At 40.5% G+C, this 22,919-nt stretch overlaps 1 protein-coding gene across 1 annotated transcript in view; it reads right to left on the bottom strand.

Annotated features, from left to right (window-relative positions):
- The window catches only part of PAPPA (pappalysin 1), a 320,719-nt gene that overhangs the window by 169,600 nt on the left and 128,200 nt on the right, over positions 1-22,919 (bottom strand). The window contains exons 4-6 of the mRNA XM_073600688.1: positions 19,417-19,716; positions 10,916-11,108; positions 9,208-9,329 (exon numbers count right to left, since the gene is read on the bottom strand). Of these exons, the coding sequence (XP_073456789.1) occupies positions 9,208-9,329; positions 10,916-11,108; positions 19,417-19,716 (615 nt within the window). The remainder of the gene's footprint in view (positions 1-9,207; positions 9,330-10,915; positions 11,109-19,416; positions 19,717-22,919) is intronic.

Genomic DNA, 22,919 nt, shown 5'->3' with positions numbered 1-22,919 from the left:
CGGAAAAATTTGTATTAGTTACGTTCACTAACGGGCAAATTTGAAAGGAAATTCCAATTGCGAATTATCCGAAATAATGAATGCTGCATGTAAACGAATGGAACGTAACTAATTAAAAATAATAAATAATAATAATAATAACAATAACAATAAAAACATTTTATTATTATTATTATTTATCATTCTCAATTCATTCCATTCCATTCATCTTGATGCAGTCATTCGTTATTTCGGATAATTCGTGACTTCGGATAAATTTGTATTAGTTACGTTCACTAACGGCCAAATTTGAAAAAAAATTCCAAATACGAATTATCCGAAATAATGAATGCTGCATCTAAACGAATGGAACATAACTAATTAAAAATAATAAATAATAAAATTGTTTTATTATTATTATTATTTATTATTATTAATTTGTTACATTCCATTCATTTAGATGCAGCATTCGTTATTTCAGATAATTCGTAACTTCGGATAAATTCGTATTAGTAACGTTCACTAACAGCCAAATCTGAAAGGAAATTCCAATACCTACTGTATAATTTAATAGTTAGTTATTATTAGTTAGTTATTATTTCGGAATTTTCGGATTTTTGGATTTTCGTGAATGTAACAAATACAAATTTATCCAAAGTTACAAATCATGCAAAATAACTAATTAAAAATAAATAATAATAAAAACATTTTATTATTATTAATTCCTTACATTCCATTCATTTAGATGCGGCATTCGTTATTTCGGATAATTGGTAACTTTGAAAAAATTCCTATTAGTTACTTTCACTAACAGCCAAATTTTAAAGGAAATTCCAATACCTATAATTTAATAGTTAGTTATTATTAGTTAGTTACTATTTCGGAATTTTTCGGATTTTTGGATTTTCGTTCTTTCGGATTTTCGAATTTCCGAAATTCCTGAATTTTCGAATTTCGAGATTTTTCAAATTTCTACATTTTCCCAATTTTCGACGTCTCGAACTTAAGAATTTATTCGAAATAACGAATTTTCGGTCATAACGAATGACCCGAAAAAAAAAAAAACGAACAAATTTTTTGGCAGTGCACGTTTACTAATATCTTTATTTCCTATGGTCACCAGCTCCATCTAGTGGCTCTAGTGCAAGTATTTTCCTGAAATAACTCAATCAAGAAAAATATCATGTGATGACCACTAGATGGGGCTAGGAATCCTAGAAAATAAACATATTAGACAAATTACCGGGATTATTCTGGATGTTTGAGAAATTTTGGACGGCATTTTATTTATTTTTTTTTTCACTTTTCAGACAATGCAAACATTTTACAACTTACAGACGGGGAGGAAGCATTATAAAATAAAAGACACAAAACATGGGATTGTTTTAAATCAAATTTATGTTACTGCTCTATTTATTCCTATAGGGAGCAAGTATTAAAAAAAAAAAAAAAAAAAAAAAAAGGTCAAATTAGGTCAACAATGTCACAAGCTTCACCAGACCTTCTGTGTGGTGCAGCTGCAGAGCCGGGAATGATCGGCCCCCCGGAATGACAGCTTACTTCCGGGGTTCAAGCTGAAGAGGAAGGCATTTAATGATCTATTCGAAACCATAAAGAGAACCTGTCACCTGTAAATTGCTATCACATAGGCGACTTGTTAGGCCTTTGTGATAGCAACTATAGGCAACTTAAAATAAAATAGTGTTTTCCAGTTAAAAAAAAAAAAAAAAAAAAATAGAATAGTTTTTCTTAAATAGAATAGTGTTTTAAATTTTTAAATTATAACAAAAATATAATTATAATAAAATTATAATAAAAAATGTATAATAAATAATAAAAAAAAATGAAAGGTACTATGGGCTGCATGTGTAGTGCCCACAGCGGTGCTCAGTGACAATTGCAGTCACATCCATCCATCCCTCCATGCTCAGCCATCCCTGCATAATACCCCGCAATACTCTGCATAATACCCTGCAATACTCTGCATTATACCCTGCAATACTCTGCATTATACCCTGCAATACTCTGCATTATACCCTGCAATACTCTGCATTATACCCTGCAATACTCTGCATAATACCCTGCAATACTCTGCATTATACCCTGCAATACTCTGCATTATACCCTGCAATACTCTGCATTATACCCTGCAATACTCTGCATTATACCCTGCAATACTCTGCATAATACCCCGCAATACTCTGCATAATACCCGGCAATACTCTGCATAATACCCCGCAATACTCTGCATTATACCCTGCAATACTCTGCATTATACCCTGCAATACTCTGCATTATACCCTGCAATACTCTGCATAATACCCCGCAATACTCTGCATAATACCCGGCAATACTCTGCATAATACCCAGCAATACTCTGCATAATACCCTGCAATACTCTGCATAATACCCCGCAATACTCTGCATAATACCCGGCAATACTCTGCATAATACCCCGCAATATTCCGCAATTTTTAACCAGTTCCCGCCCACAGTCATATGACGTCCTTGACTTTGAGCGGGGATATCTGAATGATGGGTGCAGCTACAGGCATCATTCAGATATCAGCTTTTTCAGCCAGCGATTTCCTACACCATAAGAATGATCATAGTGGCTGTTCCACTGCTTGATCGTTCTTACGGGAGGCGAGAGGGGACGCCCCCGCCTTCCCGCCACCCTCCGGTGCTTCTACCGACTCACCGCTACGATCGAAGCCAAGATCGTTTTCTTTTTTTTTATTTTATTTTTTTTTTATTTCAGGCTTCCCAGCCTAGAGGTGAGATGTGAGGTCTTACTGACCCCATATCTCACTGTAAAGAGGACCTGTCATGCCTTATTCCTTTTACAAGGATGTTTACATTCCTTGTAATAGAAATAAAAGTGATCAAAAATTTTTTTTGGGGGGGAAAAAGTGTCAAACTAAAATAAATAAAGTAAAATAAACAATAAAAAAAAAAAAAAAAAATTTTTAAAGCGCCCATGTCCGTGTGCTCGCATGCAGAAGCGAACACATACGTAAGTCCCACCCACATATGAAAACGGTGTTCAAACCACACATGTGAGGTATCACTGCGAACGTTGGAGCGAGAGCAATAATTTTGGCCCTAGAACTCCTCTGTAACTCAAAACATGTAACCAGTAAAAAATTTTAAAGCGTCACCTATGGGGATTTTTAAGTAGCGACGTTTGGCACCATTCCACGAGAGTGTGCAATTTTGAAGGGTGACATGTTAGGTATCTATTTACTTGGCGTAACTTCATCTTTCACATTATGCAAAAACATTGGGCTAACTTTACTGTTTTGTTTTTTTTTTAAAAAAACGCGTTCGAAAAATTGCTGCGCAAATACCGTGCGAGATAAAAAGTTGCAACAACCGCCATTGTATTCTCTAGGGTCTTTGCTAAAAAAAATATATATATATAATGTTTTGGGGTTCTATGTAATTTTCTAGCAAATAAATGATGATTTTTACATGTAGGAGAGAAATGTCAGAATTGGCCTGGGTGCTCCAGAACGCCTGAAGGTGCTCCCTGCATGTTGGGCCTCTGTATGTGGCCACGCTGTGTAAAAGTCTCACACATATGGTATCGCCGTACTCAGGAGTAATAGCAGAATGTGTTTTGGGGTGTAATTTGTGGTATGCATATGCTGTGTGTGAGAAATACCCTGCTAATATGACAATTTTGTGAAAAAAAAAAAAGAAAAAAAAAATCTTGATTTCGCAAAGAATTGTGGGAAAAGATGACAATTTCAAAAAAACTCATCATGCATCTTTCTAAATACCTTGGAATGTCTTCTTTCCAAAAAGGGGTCATTTGGGGGGTATTTGTACTTTTCTGGCATGTTAGGGTCTCAAGAAATTAGATAGGCCGTCAGTACTTCAGGTGTGATCAATTTTCAGATATTGGCACCATAGCATTTGGACTCTATAACTTTCACAAAGACCAAATAATATACACCAAGTTGTACTTATTTTTACCAAAGATATGTAGCAGTATAAATTTTGGCCAAAATTTACGAAGAAAAATTACTAATTTGCTAAATTTTATAACAGAAACAAAGAAAAATTCATTTTTTTACCAAATTTTCAGTCTTTTTTCTTTTATAGCGCAAAAAATAAAAAACCCAACGGTGATTAAATACCACCAAAAGAAAGCTCTATTTGTGTGAAAAAAAGGACAAAAATTTCATATGGGTAAAGTGTTGTATGACTGAGTAATTGTCATTCAAATTGTGAGAGCACCGAAAGCTGAAAATTGGTCTGGTTAGGAAGGGGGTTTAAGTGCCCAGTGGTCAAGTGGTTAAAGGCACAATTATAAAAATAAAAAATAATAATACTAAAAAAAAAAAAATGAATGTGCCCCCCGTTCCAAAAAAAAAAAAAAAATTAAAAAAAAAATGAAAGGTACAATGTAAAATTAAAAAATAATAGTAATAAAAAAAAAATGAACATCCCCCGTTCTCCCTGTGTTGGCACCACACATACGAGGTATCACCATGAACGTCAGAGCGAGAGCAATAATTCCAGGGCCAGACCTCCTGTGTAACTCTAAACTGGTAAAATTTTATGGGTCTCTGCTTTAAAAAAAAGTATAATGTCTGGGTGTTCTAAGTAGTTTTCCAGGAGTTTTCTAGGACTGGAACTGGTTAAGTCTTGACATATTTGGTATCTATTTATTTGACAAAACCCCCATCTTTTACATTTTACCACCAAATATTTGGTATTATATTGTGTTTGTGTGAATCAAAATTAATTTTTAATACATTTTTCTAAAAATAAAGATTTAATAAACAGTTGTGCAAATATAGTACAAAAAAAAAAAAAAAATCTTCCATCATTTTATTCTCTAGGACCTTTGCTTACAGAAAATATATAATTGTTTGAGGGTTTAAAATAGTTTCTAACAAAGGAGAGAAGAAAAAAAATCCTTGGTAGAAAAGTGGTTAATAAACATTTATAACGCAATCTACAGAGTACAGTACATATGAGTCATGCCAAAAAACTAAGTCAAGAGACCCAGATGACTAACGAGGGTTTACAAATATAGATGAGACTGTAGTGTTTTCTTTGATTGCTATTATTGATTCTAAAAATAATTTAGTTAATGTTATGTCTGTAAATTATAATTAGATACGTTGGGGATTTCAGACAATGACAGTCTAAAATGGATCAATGTGTCCATGGCAATTAGGGTTATCACTTTTTTTTTTATATAGTACGACGTCTTTTACTGAAAATACTGTACATTCTGTTAAATATATATATATATATATATATATATATATATATATATATATATATATATATATATATATATATATATATAAATGCATTTAAACCAAAAAGAAAAGCTATTTTTTACAGAAAAACAATAAATAAAATGAAAAAATATATATATATATATATATATAGAGAGAGAGAGAGAGAGAGAGAAAGAGAGATCAATATTATATTATTATGTATATATATATATATATACACATATATATACATAATAATATAATATTGATCTCTCTCTCTCTCTCTCTCTCTCTCTCTCTCTCTATCGCTCTCATTGGTGAGCCCAGGTAACAGCTGTGCGAACCCGCCGGAACGTTACCTGGGCTCACCAATGAGAGCGATAAGCCAGTGAATCACCAGCAAAGCCGCAGAGAGAGAGAGAGATAGAGAGAGAGAGAGAGAGAGAGAGAGAGAGAGAGAGAGAGAGAGAGAGAGAGAGAGAGAGAGAGAGATCAATATTATATTATTATGTATATATATATATATATATATATATATTTATATATATATATATATATACATAATAATATAATATTGATCTCTCTCTCTCTCTCTCTCTCTCTCTCTATCTCTCTCTCTCTCTGCGGCTTTGCCGGTGATTCACTGGCTTATCGCTCTCATCGGTGAGCCCAGGTAACGATCCGGCAGGTTCGCACAGCTGTCCATAGAGGTGACCAGAGACAATCTGGTCTCTGTTCACCTCTATGGACAGCTGTGTGAACCTGCCGGATCGTTACCTGGGCTCACCGATGAGAGCGATAAGCCAATGAATCACGGCAAAGCCGCAGGATGGGGGGGGGCGGGGGGTGGACGACCCCTCCCACTGCTTTTAAAAGCGATCCAGCGGCTAAGCAGCCACTCGAAATGCTTTTATAAGAAACAGAATTGCAGGCTGAAAAAAAATACCAGGGTTATGGCTGATAGCTCATAACCCGGGTAAACCACTTCAAAGTCGCAAAGTATATTTACATATTGTGGTCGGCAAGTGGTTTCCAACATTGCATGAGCATGCTTGGTAATGTATGCTGAGGAGAGCTGAAGGAAGGCAACCTGAAAGCCCAAGCCCAACCTGAAAGCAACCTGAGAAGTCTCCCTTGTAGCGGAGTTGAGCCCGCAGCCCAAGGGTTATTTAATATAGGGGAAAGTGAAAGCCCTTTTACCTATCCAGACCTCCACTCCCCTGGCGGATGGCTCTCTCCCATGCTCCAGCTGTGGACTGTCCCTCAGCATCCTTACATTCAATACAACTCCATAAACCTTGTCTCGGGTCTTGATGATGTCAGAGGACCTCGGACTGGTGGAGTATGCAGGAGAAGACACTGCAGGAACCAGTCCAGCAGAACAGAAGAGTGGAGGATCAGGTAAGTAAGCCTACTTCTTCCGCACCCCCCCCCCCCCCCCAAGACCTAAATGAGCTGAGAAACCAAGTAATTTCCTGGAGTTCTGCTTAAACCCCCTGCAGCAAGTTTTATCCAAAATAGAAGAAATAACCCCTCGCCCCAAAAGTGGTCAGATATTGTTACACATACAATCCATTCAAACTTAGGTCAGCCTAGAGGCGATTTTTCTCATGTTTAAGGGTAACATAAATCATATTTCATCAGCAAAGGGTGCTGCAGACAAAACCCAGAGGAACATACCTCTGAATTATTTAAACCCCGGTAACACTGTTCGAAGAGCATTCCTAAAAAAAGACCCCATACACACTATACAACTTTTGTTGTCTGATTTCCTTTAGATTTACCAAAACCATGTAGTGCAAGGGCCTGCCTGACTGCACACAAATTGAAACTCTTAAAGTTTGACCTCATATTATATGGTTTTGGTAAATCTGAAGGAAAAAATCCTCTGTGATCTGGCTTTTGGGCTCTTTGATAAGAGGTTAGGTAGGACTTTTTGGGCATCCTGGCATGCTAAACTCATAGGGGTACGGGCAAAGGTGCTGCTTGCTCAGACTGGTGCCTTGTTTGAACTTGAGATGAGAGGCTCCACGAATGAAGGGTCACACACATGCAAAGCTCAGTTTACTGATGGCTGGTATAACATATAGAGCCAACGTGTGAATGTGTTTTGGGGGATTTTAGGCTCACCTTTCTTTGGGGCTCTTAGTGATGTATCCCAACATATGTTGTCCAACTGGTTGGGAGGTTAGGTTTAAGTCCTTGTGTTAATGCTGAGTTTCTCATGTATGTCAACTAGGAGCCCCAAAAAAGAGTAAGCCTTATTATTTTACCAATCATCAATAAAATCTGGAACTAAACTTTACGTGTGTGGGACTCTTCATGGTTTAGTTGTCTTCATTGAAGGGTCCTGTTAATGCATGGCCTACAAAGACATTGTAGAGAATTTGGCTGTTCCAACCTCGTGGTAACAGTTTGGAGAAGATCCTTTTCTGTTTCAGCATGGCGGTGCCCCTGTGTACAAAGCCAGCTCCATAAAGACATGGTTTAACCAGTTTGGTTTGGAGGAACTTGAGTTGCCTTCAGAGAGCCCAACTTCAATCCTACTGAAGAAGTTTAGGGTGAATTTGAACACCAGCTGCAAGTCAGTTCTTCTCAACCAACATTAGTACCCGGCCTCAACCCTGCTGAATACCTTTGAGATGAAGTGGATCATAGATTGTGATCCAGATCTTCTCATCCAACAACAGTAACTGCTCTCAACACCACTAAACACCTTTGGGATGAATTGGAACAGTGAATGATAGCCAGGTCTTTTCATTCAATATCAGTACCTGACCTCACCCCTACTGAACCCCCTTTAGGATGAATTAAAACACCAATTGTGAGTCAGATATTCTCATCCAACATCAGTACCTGACCTCAACCCTACTGGACACTTTTGGGATAAATTGGTACATCAGTTGTGAGCCAGGTCTGCTTGTCTAAAACCAGTACCTGACCTCAACCCTACAGAACACCTTTGGGAAGAACTGGAACACCGATTGTGAGCCAGGTATTTTCATCCAGCATCAGTACCTGACCTCAACCCTACTGGACACTTTTGGGATGAATTGGGACATTGTGAGCCAGGTCTTCTTATCCAACAACAGTACCTGACCTCCACCCTACTGAAAACCTTTGGGATGAATTGTAACACAGATTGTGTGCGCCAGGTCTTCTTATCCAACATCAGTACCTGACCTTAACCTTACTGGACACTTTTGAGATGAATTGGAACGCTGATTATGAGCAAGGTCTTTTCATAAAACACCAATACCTGACCTCAACCCTACTGGGCACCTTTAAGATGAAAAGGAATATCGGTGTGAGCCAGGTCTTCTTATCCAAGGACAGTACCTGACCTCAACCCTACAGGACACTTTGGGGATGAAAAGCAACATCGACTGTGAGCCAGGTCTTCTCATCCAATATCAAAACCTGACCTTAACCCTACTGGACACTTTTGGTATGAATTGGAACACCAATTGTAAGCCAGATCCTCTCATCCAACATCAACACCTGACCTCAACCCTACCGAAAACCTATGAGTTGAAAAAGGAACATCGTTTGTGATCCAGGTCCTCTCATACAACATCAGTAGCTGACCTCAATGCTACTGGACGCTTTTGGTATGAATTGGAACACTGATTGTGAGCCAGGTGTTTTCATCCAACACCAATACCTGACCTCAACCCTACTGGACAACCTTTGAGATGAAAAGGAATATCGATGTGAGCCAGGTTTTCTCATCCAAGAACAGTACCTGATCTTAACCCTACTGGACGCTTTTGGAATGAATTGTAACACAGATTGTAAGCCAGTTTTTCTCATCCAACATCGACCTCACAAATGCTCTTTTGGTTAAATGGGCACAAATTCTCATAGATACATTGCAATATCTTGTGGACAGCCTTCCCGTAAAAGAGAAGGCTGTTATAGATGCAAGGAGAGGGGCAATCATCATATTATTGCCCATTAATAGTCTGATATACACTATTCTTACCTTCAGCTTCCCTTGGACTCCAATGCCCAGAGGGGTTACATGGCACTGGGGAAGATGCATTGGAAGCATACTGGACCAAGATCCTTTTCTCATCACACAAATGACAGGCTGATCCCAAATCTCTAACAAAAGAAGAAATAACACCTCTTTTATTATTCCATTAATTATGTACATAAAACATTTCTTTTTAATAAATCAAGGCTAAACAGGAGCATTACTTATATAATTTATAAGGTAACAATGACTACAAAAGTTGCCCATATTGTGTTTTTAATATACTGTAAAATGTCAAAAGTATTGGGGCGCCTGCCTTTACACACACATAAACTTTAATGGCATCCCAGTCTTAAGTCCGGAGGTTCAATATTGAGTTGGCCCACCCTTTGCAGATATAACAGCTTCGACTCTTCTGGGAAGGCTGTCCACAAGGTTTAGGAGTGTGTCTATGGAAATGTTTGACCATTCTTCCAGAAGCGCATTTGTGAGATCAGACATTATCGGTGGATGAGAAGGTCTGGCTCGCAGTCACTGCTCCATACCAAAGGTGTCCTATTAGGTTGAGGCCAGGACTCTGTGCAGGCCAGTCAAGTTTCTCCACCCCAAACTCGCTCATCCACGTCTTTATGGACCTTGCTTTGTGCCCTTGTGCGCAGTCATGCTGGAACAGGAAGGGGCCATCCCCAAACTGTTCCCACAAAGTTGGGAGCATGAAATTTTCCAAAATGTCTTGGTATGCTGACGCCTTAAGAGTTCCCTTCACTGGAACTAAGGAGCCAAGCCCAACCCCTGAAAAACATCCCCACACCATAATCCCCCCTCCACCAAATGATTTGGACCAGTGCACAAAGAAAGTCATGCAAGACATGGATGAGCGAGTTTGGGGTGAAGGAACTTGACGGACCTCAACCCGATAGAACACCTTTGGGATGATTTAGAGTGGGGACTGTGAGCCAGACCTTCTTGTTCAACATCAGTACCTGAATTCACAAATGCTCTTCTGGAAGAATGGTTAAACATCCCCATAGACACAAAATAAGACACACAATAAAACATCCCCATAGACACACTCCTAAGCCTTGTGGACGGCCTTCCCAGAAGAGTTGAAGCTGTTAGAGCTGCAAAGGGTGGGCCAACTCAACATTGAACCCTACGGACGAAGACTGGGATGCCATTAAAGTTCATGTGAGTGTAAAGGCAGGCATCCCAGTACATTTGGCAATATAATGTATAATTAATAATAATGTGTATGTATGTATAACGTACATGTAAACCCAAGAATAAAAATGTAATATATTGCAGCTTACCTGTCCTTAGATGTGGCGGCTGCATAAGTTTTCTTTTTTTTTAGGCTTTTTTTTTCTTTATTTTCTCTGGTGATTTTACTAGAAACCCACTTTCCTGCAAAGGGCTACAACACCCACTCACTGTACTGCATGCGTGGAGGCGCAGCGTTGTCGTTGTAGGACAGGAATTGTGTTCGAAAAAAAAAAAAAATTCAGAACCCTACTGTTTCCTCCTCCAGGTAGACTGACTTTAACAGAATAGGAAAGGGATGCGGCTGAACAGAACCATTGAAGCTTGGGTAGATAAAATAAATTCAAAAACTCGCACCAGGGTTTCGCCAAGGAACGTTAGCAAGAAAAGGATTCTCTTGGGAAAGACTGGATTAATGAAGAAATGCATGCAATAGCTTCTCATCAACGTTCACCTTTCAAAGATGTATCCATCAATTGGTGGAAACCACTCCAGGGTGACTGAGGTATAGGTGTGCTCAATAATCTGTGGAGCAATTGCTACCGGTGGAGGTTTGGAGGAGGGCTGCCAGCCTTGGTATACTAGGTCTAGATAGCAGTGCATTCTGGCAACTTGATTGGGAGTGAAGGAATCAGTGCAGTCATCATCTGAAAGGAAAACCATGAGAAGGATATATGCATTGTTACGGGACAGTCTACCTTGAGCAACCTTAATGTAAAAAAAAAAAAAAAATAGCCTGCATATTTTGAAGTATATTTCGAGTTAATGATCTGTGAATGAGTTTGTTCAGTCATCATTTTTTTTCTTACAGGGAAAGAAAAATGAAACATCTTACTCCCTCCTGTTAAGGAACAGGGCCCAACCCGTGAAAATTAGAGGTCATATCAAGGTTTGTGATAATTCACAAAGGCTTCCACAGAACATAAATCTCACCATCTGATCTCCGAGTCAATGTAGCATTTTGTTACTTCCCACTTTGCATAGTTTTTTTTTTTTTTAATTTCTTTTAATTTTTTTTTTTTTTTTTATTACTGTTTTTTTTTTTTTTTATTGAGCACTTAAAGTTGAAGTCCGGGCAGATATAAAAAAGTCCCCAAAATGATGACATTTTGTATTTATTAATACATCACTAAATTTATATATTTTTTTCAAATGCAAGCAAATGCGTGCCTAAGGGTAAAACAAATATTAATGCCTAAGCACAATTTTTTAACTTTGACATGTGTTAGAAAAACCGTAAAAATCCTCACTACTACTTTGTGCATCCAGGTGGATTATACCGCGTTTTTTTTTTTTTTTCAGGACAAATTGGGCTTTCATTTGGTGGTAAATTGTAATGGATATCTCCTGATTTTTTATTTTTTGTTCATTATATTTAATGCCTAAGCACAATTTTTTTAACTTTGACATGTGTTTTTTTTTTTTGTTTTTTTTTTTTTTTTTATTGAGCGCTTAAGGTTGAAGTCCCGGACAGATATAAAAGTCCCCAAAATGATGACATTTTGTATTTATTAATACATCAGTAAATATATACATATTTTTTTTCAAATGCAAGCAAATGCGTGCCTAAGGGTAAAACAAATATTAATGCCTAAGCACAATTTTTTAACTTTGACGTGTTTTTTTTTTTTTTTTTGAGCACTTAAGGATGAAGTCCGGGCAGATATAAAAAGTCCCCAAAATGATGACATTTTGTATTTATTATTACATCAGTAAATTTATTTATATTTTTTCAAATGCAAGCAAATGCGTGCCTAAGGGTAAAACAAATATTAATGCCTAAGCCCAATTTTGTAACTTTGACATGTGGTTTTTTTTATATTTTTATTGAGCACTTAAGGTTGAAGTCCCGGGCAGATATAAAAGACCCAAAATGATGACATTTTTTATTTATTAATATATCAGTAAATACATGAATCAAGATAGAGGAATTACAGGGATTTTTTGCAGTGCCAAAAGAATCCAAAAGAAATAATTGTTTAAAAAGATATATATATAGATATATATCTATATCTATATCTATATAGATATAGATATAGATATAGATATATCTTTATCTATATCTATATCTATATATACATATAGATATAGATATAGATATAGATATATCTATATATATATATATATAATTTTATTTTAACAAATTCAAGGTTAAAAACGCACAAAAAAGTATATATTCACAATAATAATAATGGTGTGGTGATCACAGAAAGCAGGTTCATGTAGAGTAAATACATTGCAGATTAGCCCGACGTGTTTCGCTGATTGCTTCTTCAGGGGAGGTGCGGATGAAGATACAAATCGCGTGACAAAACCTGCAACAGCTTCCGAACGGGATTAACCAGCACCCGAGTAAGTGCTCCCAGGGGACCCCCCACAGGAAGTCGTCGAAATTGCAGTCACAGAGGACAGAGAGGTGCGATAAAAACGATATATCTAGCGACGCATGAGAGGAAGGCGACTATGGACAGCCTGCTGGATGATATAAGCGGGGAGTCTTACGGTAACAAATATATCGCTCGATCTGGTCTAACCTTTCCGGCTCTGCATCAGTAAATACATTTTTTTTTTTTTTCAAATGCAAGCAAATGCGTGCCTAACGCCGCGTACACACGATCAGAAAAATTCGGCCAGCAAAAGTCCGATGAGAGCTTTTTGGTCGGAAATGTACGCTCCATCGGACTTTTGCTGACCAAATTCCAGCCAGCAAAAGATTGAGAGCGGGTTCTCAATTTTTCGGTCGGAAAAAGTTCCTATCCGAAAATGCGCAAAATTCCTCTATGCGTGCTCGGAAAACAATTCGACGCATGCTCGGAAGCACTGAACTTCATTTTCTCGGCTCGTCATAGTGTTGTACGTCACTGCGTTCTTGACGGTCGAAATAGTTCAGCGAACTTTTGTGTGACCCGTGTGTACGCAAGGCAAGCTTGAGCGGAATCCCATCGGAAAAGCCATCATATCTTTTTCCGAACCAAAATCCCGATCGTGTGTACGCGGCGTTAGGGTAAAACAAATATTAATGCCTAAGCACAATTTTGCAACTTTGACATGTGTTAGAAAAACCGTAAAAATCGTCACTACTACTTTGTGCATCCAGGTGGATTATACCGCGTTTTTTTTTTTTTTTTTTCACGACAAATTGGGCTTTCATTTGGTGGTGAATTGTAATGGATATCTCCTGATTTTTTATTTTTTGTTCATTATTATCAAAGGAAAACTGACCCAAAAATAGTAAAAAAAAAAAAAATAATTTCTTTAAGTTTAGCTGTATATTTCTTGTTACTACCATAACCCACCACCAACTAAATTCTCCTGCTCCCGACAATCGCAGCGATACCACATCTGTGTATGTTATTTGTTGTTTGTACCTGTAGTACAGCCCAGAAACAATAGTGTGCGTTTTGCTTTTTTTTTTTCTTTTTTTTTGCTCTACCTAAAACACACGGACAATGATATTATTTTTTAAAAAAAGGTGATTTTTAAATCCTGCCCAAAATATACTGACCCTGACCTTTTTATCCTTACTTGACCAAAACACCAACCCTGACACTGACCTAGAAACCCCGATCTAGGTATTTTTTTGTTTAGTCCTTGTTTATTTTTTTATTTTCCTGCCCAAAATATACTGACCCTGACATTTGACCATGACCTTGACCTTTGACTCTTACTTGACCCAAACACCAACCCTGACACTGACCTAGAAACCTTGATCTTGGTATTTTTTTGTTTATTTTTTTTTTATATATTTTTTTTATTTTCCTGCCCAAAATATACCGACCCTGACATTTGACCCTGACCTTTGACTCTTACTTGACCCAAACACTAACCCTGACCTAGAAACCTTGACATAGGTATTTTTTTGGGGATGTCTCTACAAGCTTTGCACATCTAGAGAGGGAAATTTTTGCCCATTCTTCTTTGTAAAATATCTCAAGCTCTGTCAGATTGGATGGAGAGCGTCTGTGAACAGCAATTTTCAAGTCTTGCCACAGATTCTCAATTGGATTTAGGTCTGCACTGTGACTGGGCCATTCTAACACATGAATATGCTTTGATCTAAACCATTCCATTGTAGCTCTGGCTGGATGTTTCGGGTCGTTGTCCTGCTGGAAGATGAACCTCCGCCCCAGTCTCAAGTCTTTTGCAGACTCTAAAAGAGTTTCTTCTAATATTGCCCTGTATTTGGCTCCATCCATCTTCCCATCAACTCTGACCAGCTTCCCCGTCCCTGCTGAAGAAAAGCATTGCCACAACATGATGCTGCCACCACCATGTTTCACAGTGGGGATGGTGTGTTCAGGGTGATGTGCAGTGTTAGTTTTCCACCACACATAGCGTTTTGCTTTTAGGCCAAAAAGTTGAATTTTGATCTCATCTGACCAGATCACCTTCTTCCACATGTTTGCTGTGTCCTCCACATGGCTTCTCACAAACTACAAACAGGACTTCTTATGACTTTCTTTCACCAATATCTTTCTTCTTGTCACTCTTCCATAAAGGGCAGATTTGTGGAGAACACGACTAATAGTTGTCCTGTGGAAAGATTCTCCCACCTGAGCTGTGGATCTCTGCAGCTCCTCCAGAGTTACCATGGACCTCTTGGCTGCTTCTCTGATGAATGCTCTCCTTGCCCGGCCGGTCAGTTTAGGTGGACGGCCATGTCTTGGTAGGTTTGCAGTTGTCCCATACTCTTCCCATTTTCCGATGATGGATTGAACAGAGCTCCGTGAGATGTTCAAAGCTTGGGATATTTTTTATAACCTAACCCTGCTTTATACTTCTCCACAACTTTATCCCTGACCTGTCTGGTGTGTTCCTTGGCCTTCATGGTGCTGTTTGTTCACTAAGGTTCTCCAACAAACCTCTGAGGGCTTCACAGAACAGCTGTATTTATACTGAGATTACATTTCACACAGGTAGACTCTATTCACTAATTAGGTGACTTCTGAAGGCAATTGGTTCCACTAGATTTTAGTTAGGGGTATCAGAGTGAAGGGGGCTGAATACAAATGCCCCCCCCCCACACTTTTCACATGTTTGTAGAAAATGTTGAAAACCATTTATCATTTTCCTTCCACTTCACAATTATGTGCCACTTTGTGTTGGTCTATCACATAAAATCCCAATGAAATACATTTACGTTTTTGGTTGTAACATGACAAACTGTGGAAAATGTCAAGGGGTATGAATACTTCTTTAGTTCAGCTTTACCCTAGCCTTGGGACATTCAAGTGATATGCATTGTCCTCACCCCGCTATACCATGCTAAGCATTTTCAGAACAACTCAACATTAAACATTCATTTTATTGGCTAGAAAGTCTCAGTCTACAAAGCAAAATAGCTTGGCTGTACCAGACCCAGCAGGAAAATGCGCAAGTTCATTAACCCAGATAGCGAGTTTGGCCATTGATGTTAAACATTTTTGTCATCAGATTTAAGGCTACGATCAGGAATTTCCCTTAATAATTGATGGCCATTATAGGAATGTCTTGTAAAAAGCCATACATACTTGCCAAGGACTGCAGCACTTAAAAGATTTTTTATAACCTGCATAAAGTAGCAAAAAAGCTCGATTTGCTGAGAAAAAGCCGCGCTTTGATACAAAATTCACTTAAAGTATCTAAACCCAATCACTAAAATCTTTAAAATGTTGATGTAATATCAGAAGTAACTTTCATTCTTTTTAATCTGCCAATTGTATTAAAAAAGAAAAAAATACCTGGTGATCCTGCCATGAAGGTCCTTGTTGGGTAGGGTGACCAGACAGCCCGTTTTCAGGGACAGTCCCAGATTTGTCCCAGACTAATGACTGGAACCCATTTTGTTTGGGGACAGCCTCCTTAAATCTGGGTCTATCCCTGGAACAAAGCATGTCCCGCAGTTGTAGACTGTGCGCCCCCCCCCCCCCACACACACACACTTGTAGGCTCATATCTGGTAATTACACTGCTTGCATTTAAAAAAATACAAAGCTACTTTAATTCTTAGGTTTTTTTTTAGATCTGCCAGGATTTCAGCTTTAAGGGTTGACATACACTTTAACACAACTCCAAAAATGTGTACAAAAAGAGCCGGAATTGGCGTTGCTTCTACTGCTAAAATGTACGCTGCTCAAAAAAAATGAAAGAAAGACTTTTTTTTAATCAGAGCAGGCTTTCTCAGCCTTTTAAACCTAGAGGAATCCCAAAAATTATTTTCAGGTCTCCAGGAACCCTTACTAAAACCAATTTATCAGGGGTCAATAGGAACAATGCCCCAGATACTGGTGGCCGTTAGGAGGAATGACCCCCTTAAAGTGGTGCTCAGATTGTCACCCTTAAAGACAGCTAAAAAGATATCTGGTGTCATGCTGCTGGCTTTGCTAAGTGATTGCTGAACCTTGAACTCTGTAGGCACCATCAAAAAGGTGGTTCATCAGCCACAGCTCAAGGAACCCCTAGCAACCTCTGGAGGAACCCTGGTTGAGAATGGCTGAATTAGAGTCTAGCACCAGGTCAATGAAACTCCTGGGATATGGATCTGGTCAGGTAAGTAGCAGAGGGGTTTGTTCATCAGTTTCAGCTGCTTTGAAATGAAATTAACAACAGGTGCATTAGATGGGCAACAATGAGATGACCTCCAAAACAGGAATGGTTTTGCAGGTGACATTTTTTCCCCCTATTCATCTTTTCTGACTGTTTTTCACTAGTTTTGCAATTGGCTAGGGCCAGTGTCACTACTGATAGCACGCAGCGATAACTGGACCCTGTAGAGGTTGCACAGGCAGTCCAACTCCTTGCAAGAGTCCAGGGTTTACTAGGCATGCACCAATGGCGTGTTGCCGCAAGAGGAAATCCGTGCCAACTGAGCATGGGCCAAAGACGCCTCAGTGCACCAACCCACACCTGCACAGAAGACCTGATTGAAAAAGGCAGGAAAATTCCCAGGAGGCACACAGGAAGTGACCTTAACCTGATGGAAAAAGGCGGGAAAATGCCCAGGAGGCGCACAGGAAGTGACCTCAACCTAAAGGATAAAGGCGGGAAAATGCCCAGGAGGCGCACAGGAAGTGACCTCAAACTTCCCTATAAAAGCCCAGCCCAGACACTGCCAAACTGCTGGGTTATCTTCAGTCTCCCCTTGTTCCTGTGCTAGTGTGTGATCTGTCTGAACTTGTTGTGACCTGGAAACCTATTTGACTACTCTTGATTGCTGCTTGCCATTGACCTCGAATTTGTACCTTGACCATTCTACTTCTTTGCCCCTTTTGTACTCAGCTGCCAGATTGGAACCAACCCCGGCTTGGATCTCGACCATTCTTCTTCTGATTAAGCCTTTTATACTTCATTGCCAAACTGGACTTGACCTCGGCTCGGATCTTGGACTATGGCTTGCATGGTGCTCTGCACCCCTGGCACCCGTGCCGCTCCGTGTCCACCAAGTCTCTCTCTCCATCTCCAGAGGCTTCAAGGACCCGAGGTGCAAGGGAAGCCTCCCCACTACTTCGGTCTCACCTCAGGTACGTGGCCCTCGTGACACTCCTCCAGGATGGCACATCAATACGTTCCATTGCCAGAAGGTTTGCTGTGTCTCCCAGCACAGTCTCAAGAGCATGGAGAAGATTCCAGGAGACAGGCAGTTATTCTAGGAGAGCTGGACTGGGCCGTAGAAGGTCTTTAACCCATCTGCTGGACCGGTATCTGCTCCTTTGTGCAAGGAGGAACAGGATGAGCACTGCCAGAGCCCTACAAAATGACCTCCAGCAGGCCACTGATGTTAATGTCTCTGACCAAACAATCAGAAACAGACTTAATTAGGGTGGCTGACATCCTCTAGTGGGCCCTGTGCTCACTGCCCAGCACCATGGAGCTCGATTGGCATTTGCCATAAAACACCAGAATTGGCAGGTCCGCCACTGGCGCTCTGTGCTTTTCACAGATGAGAGCACGTTCACCTTGAGCACATGTGACAGACGAAGAGTCTGGAGAAGCCGTGGAGAACATTATGCTGCCTATCGTTCAGCATGATCGGTTTGGTGGTGGGTCAGTGATGGTCTGGGGGGGGGCATATTCATGGTGGGACACACAGACCTCTACAGGCAAGACAATGGCACCCTGCCATTAGGTATCGGGATGAAATCCTTGGACCCATTGTCAGACCCTATGCTGGTGCAGTGGGTCCTGGATTCCTCCTGGTGCACGACAATGCCCGGCCTCATGTGGCGGGAGCATGCATCCAGTTCCTGGAGGATGAAGGAATTGATACCATTAAATGGTCCCCATGCTTGCCTGCCCATAAATCCAATAGAACACCTTTGGGACATTATGTTTCGGTCCATCCGACACCGCCAGGTTGCACCTCAGTCTGTTGAGGAGCTCAGTGATGCCCTGGTCCAGATCTGGGAGGAGATACCCCAGGACACCATCCATTGTCTCATTAGGAGCATCCCCCAACGTTGTCAGGCATGCATACAAGCACATGGGGGCCGTACAAACTATTGAGGACCATTTTGAGTTGCTGCAAGGAAATTTCAGAAAAAATGGACTAGCCTGCTGCATAATGTTTTTACTTTGATTTTTGGGGTGTCCTTGAATTCAGCCCTCTGTAGGGTGATAATTTTAATTTCCATCAAACAATGTGGCATCTTTTCATTCCTAACACATTACCCCGTCCATACCAGTATAGATCCTAACACATTACCCAGTCCATACCAGTATAGATCCTAACACATTACCCAGTCCATACCAGTATAGATCCTAACACATTACCCAGTCCATACCAGTATAGATCCTAACACATTACCGAGTCCATACCATTATAGCTCCTACATACATTACCCAATCCATATCAGTATAGATATCCAGCATGAGATTTTTCCCCATTGAGATCTGTTTTTAAAGTGTTCCTTTAATTTTTTTGAGCGGTGTATATTGTCATCTTATTTTTTGTTTTTTTGCTGTGAGCAAATATCTTACCTGCATAGCTCATGTAGTTATTATACGGGGTGTTGAAAAAAGTTCGAAAGCCACAAGTTTCATTCCCGGGTCCGGGGTTGGGATCTCCGCAACTCTTATGCTTAGGCGATGGGTTGGTATCGTGGCACAGATCCCCGGTTTCGTAGGAAGGGTCCGTCTCCATGCACGGATCGCTGCAGGATAAAATTTCCGAGATGCCGCGGAAGACATGGTATAGTCCCAGGCTGTGCCCAATTTCATGGATCATGGTATGAGTATGGCCAGGAACTCCAAAAAAAGAGGGGTTCATGACAATGCCACCTGGAAAAGAGGAAGAGGGATGCCGGTTAGGATATGCTAAACCTTTCTTGCGTACATTGGATGGTGGTAATTTCTTAAAGACCTTGCGGAAGAAGATTGTGGAACTTTCAGAACTGGAGGAGGGCAAACCCAAAGGTAGGTCTGTCGTAAAATGCAAGAATGTAGATCTGTACATTGTGGTAAGACCTGCTGCTCACTGCAATGGCTTTGTCATTCAATGCTGTATTAAAAAAGTCAAGATAAACTCAAATAAGTGCTTCCCTCAACAAGACCCAAGGCGCCAACTCTTATATCAGGGTTCTACAAAAAGTTTACGCACTTTTTTAAACTCTATTATCTATATCTACTATCTACTGAAGATCACTTGTATATATACACTATGTTGTCAAAAGTATTGGGAAGCCTGCTTTTACACGCACATGAATTTTAATGGCATCCCAGTCTTAGTCCGTAGGGTTCAATATTGAGTTGGCCCACCCTTTGCAGCTATAACAGCCTCAACTCTTCTGGGAGGGCTGTCCACAAGGTTTAGGAGGGTGTCTATGGGAATGTTTGACCTATTTTCCAGGAGCGCATTTGTGACGTCAGGCACTAATGTTGGACGAAAAGGCCTGGCTTGCAGTATCCGGTCTAATCCCATCCCATAGATGTTCTAACGGGTTGAGGTGCAGGCCAGTCATGTTCCTCCACCCCAAACTCGCTGGTCCATGTCTTTATGGACCTTGCTTTGTGCACTGGTCCAAATCATTTGGTGGAGGGGGGATTGTGGTGTGGGGTTGTTCTTCAGGGGTTGGGCTTGGCCCCTTAGTTCCAGTGAAGGGAACTCTTAAGGCATCAGCATACCCAGACATTTTGGACAATTTCATGCTCCCAACTTTGTGGGAACAGTTTGGGGATGGTCCCTTCCTGTTCCAAGATGACTGCGCCCGCCCGGCCACGTCACTCATTAAGAGTGTTCTGTGAATGGAAAACTACAAGGTCCGGCAGCCTTTGTGGCTGTCAGCTTGTAGTTTTCAACGAACTACCTTGGTGCTGTGGAGCGCTGTGGTAGTTCATTCTCTCTTCTTGTCAGATTGTATCTGCTTGCCCGTCTGACAGTCTGCAGGAGACCTGCATGGCGCCAGCATATCTGCTGATCGCTGGTGCAATGCTTTAGAGGCTCCAGAAACTCCAAAAAAATTAATGCGCTTTTTTTTTTTTTTTTTACCTGCTAAAAAATGTGCATTTATTATTTTTTGTTAAAAGGTGAACTTACCCTTTAACACACCTTTACTCTTTTTTTTTTTTTTTTCATGCAAATCAAGCAAGTTTGCAAATACAACTTTTTGTTTCCAATTCCCCTACATTCCTTCGAAAGCTCTGCTGGAAACCTCATATTTCCTGTAAGCAAGATAATCTGCATGTCTTCAGGCATAGGCCATCTGTTTATAAAAAAAAATCAACTACAAAAGGCACCCCCAATATTCATTTATTTATTTCAGATATTTATATCGTGCCGGCGTTTCCCCCCTCTCGATGGGCGTGGTCCCAGCACCCCAGTCTCTTTCAAGAAAGCCCATCTGATTGTCTGTCCATCTAGCCTGCCCCAATGGGACTTTCTTCTAACCGGACAGCCATGGCCTAGGGAAGGGTTGGATATCGTTGTTAGGGGCTGCAGGTTACTGAAAATGATCAGGTAGCTATGAGGGTCTAAATAGTTCGCTTCATTTTTTTTTTTTTTTTATCATAAAAGGCACATTTATTTTTGAATTGTATAAAAGACAACTTTAAAATAAAATGCACTTTTTCTTTTTGTCCACCCTACCCCTCTACCCTTATTGAACCCCAATATCCATACCTACCAACCTTTGAACTTGAGAATAAGGGACATTTCAGGTAAATAGTGACCTGTGGCACACTAAGTGGGTGTGGCCAAACATAATAGTTGGAGGGGAAGGGTACATGGAAGGCAGGAAGGATCACTACGGTACATGGAAGGAAGGAGGGAGGGATCCCTATGGTACATGGAAAGCAGGAAGGATCACTATGACACATGGAAGGCAGGAAAGATCACTATGGTAAATGGAAGGCAGGAAGGAAGGATCACTATGGCGCATGGAAGGCAGGAAGGATCACTATGACACACGGAAGGCAGGAAGGATCACTATGGTACATCAAAGGTAGGAAGGCAGGATCACTATGGCACATGGAAGACAGGAAGGATCCCTATGACACATATGGATTATTATGGTACATGGAAGGGAGGAAAGATCACTATGTAAAATAGAAGGCAGAAAGAATCACTATGGCACATGGAAGGCAGGAAGGAGGGATCACTATGGCACATGGAAGCCAGAAAGGATCGCTATGACACATGGAAGGCAGGAAGGATCACTAGGGTATATGGAAGGCAGGAAGGATCACTATGGTACATGGAAGGCAGGAATGATCACTATGGCACATGGAAGCCAGGAAGGATCGCTATGACACATGGAAGGCAGGAAGGATCACTAGGATATATGGAAGACAGGAAGGATCACTATGGCACACGGAAGACAGGAAAGATCACTATGGTACATGGAAGGCAGGAATGATCACTATGACACATGGAAGGCAGGAAGGATCACCATGGCACATCGAAGGTAGGAAGGCAGGATCACTATGGCACATGGAAGACAGGAAGGATCCCTATGACACACATATGGATCATTCTGGTACATGGAAGGGAGGAAAGATCACTATGTTTAATGGAATGCAGAAAGGATCACTATGGCACATGGAAGGCAGGAAGGAGGGATCACTATGGCACATGGAAGCCAGGAAGGATCGCTATGACACATGGAAGGCAGGAAGGATCACTAGGGTATATGGAAGGCAGGAAGGATCGCTATGGTACATGGAAGGCAGGAATGATCACTATGGCACAAGGAAGACAGGAAGGATCACTATGGTACATGGAAGGCAGGAAGGAAGGATCACTATAAAACATGGAAGGCAAGAGCACTATGGCACATGGAAAGCAGGAAGGATCCCTTTAGTATGTGGAAGGCAGGATTAGATGGAAGGAAGCGAGAGAGGGGTCAGATCAGTTGTTCACTCACCCAGAGGCTCAGGCAGTGGCATCACAAGCAGTGCTTCAAAATTCCCACCCACACAACACCTTCACAAGCACAGCATTGGCTGCAGGCCAGGAGTTGTGGGTGGGCACAGGTGGAAATGGTTAG

This window comes from Aquarana catesbeiana, linkage group LG09 (genome assembly GCF_042186555.1).
Source record: "Aquarana catesbeiana isolate 2022-GZ linkage group LG09, ASM4218655v1, whole genome shotgun sequence".
In the NCBI taxonomy this organism is placed as follows: domain Eukaryota; kingdom Metazoa; phylum Chordata; class Amphibia; order Anura; family Ranidae; genus Aquarana; species Aquarana catesbeiana.
Note: the sequence above shows the minus strand (reverse complement) of the source record. Positions and strands in the feature narration are given on the sequence as shown.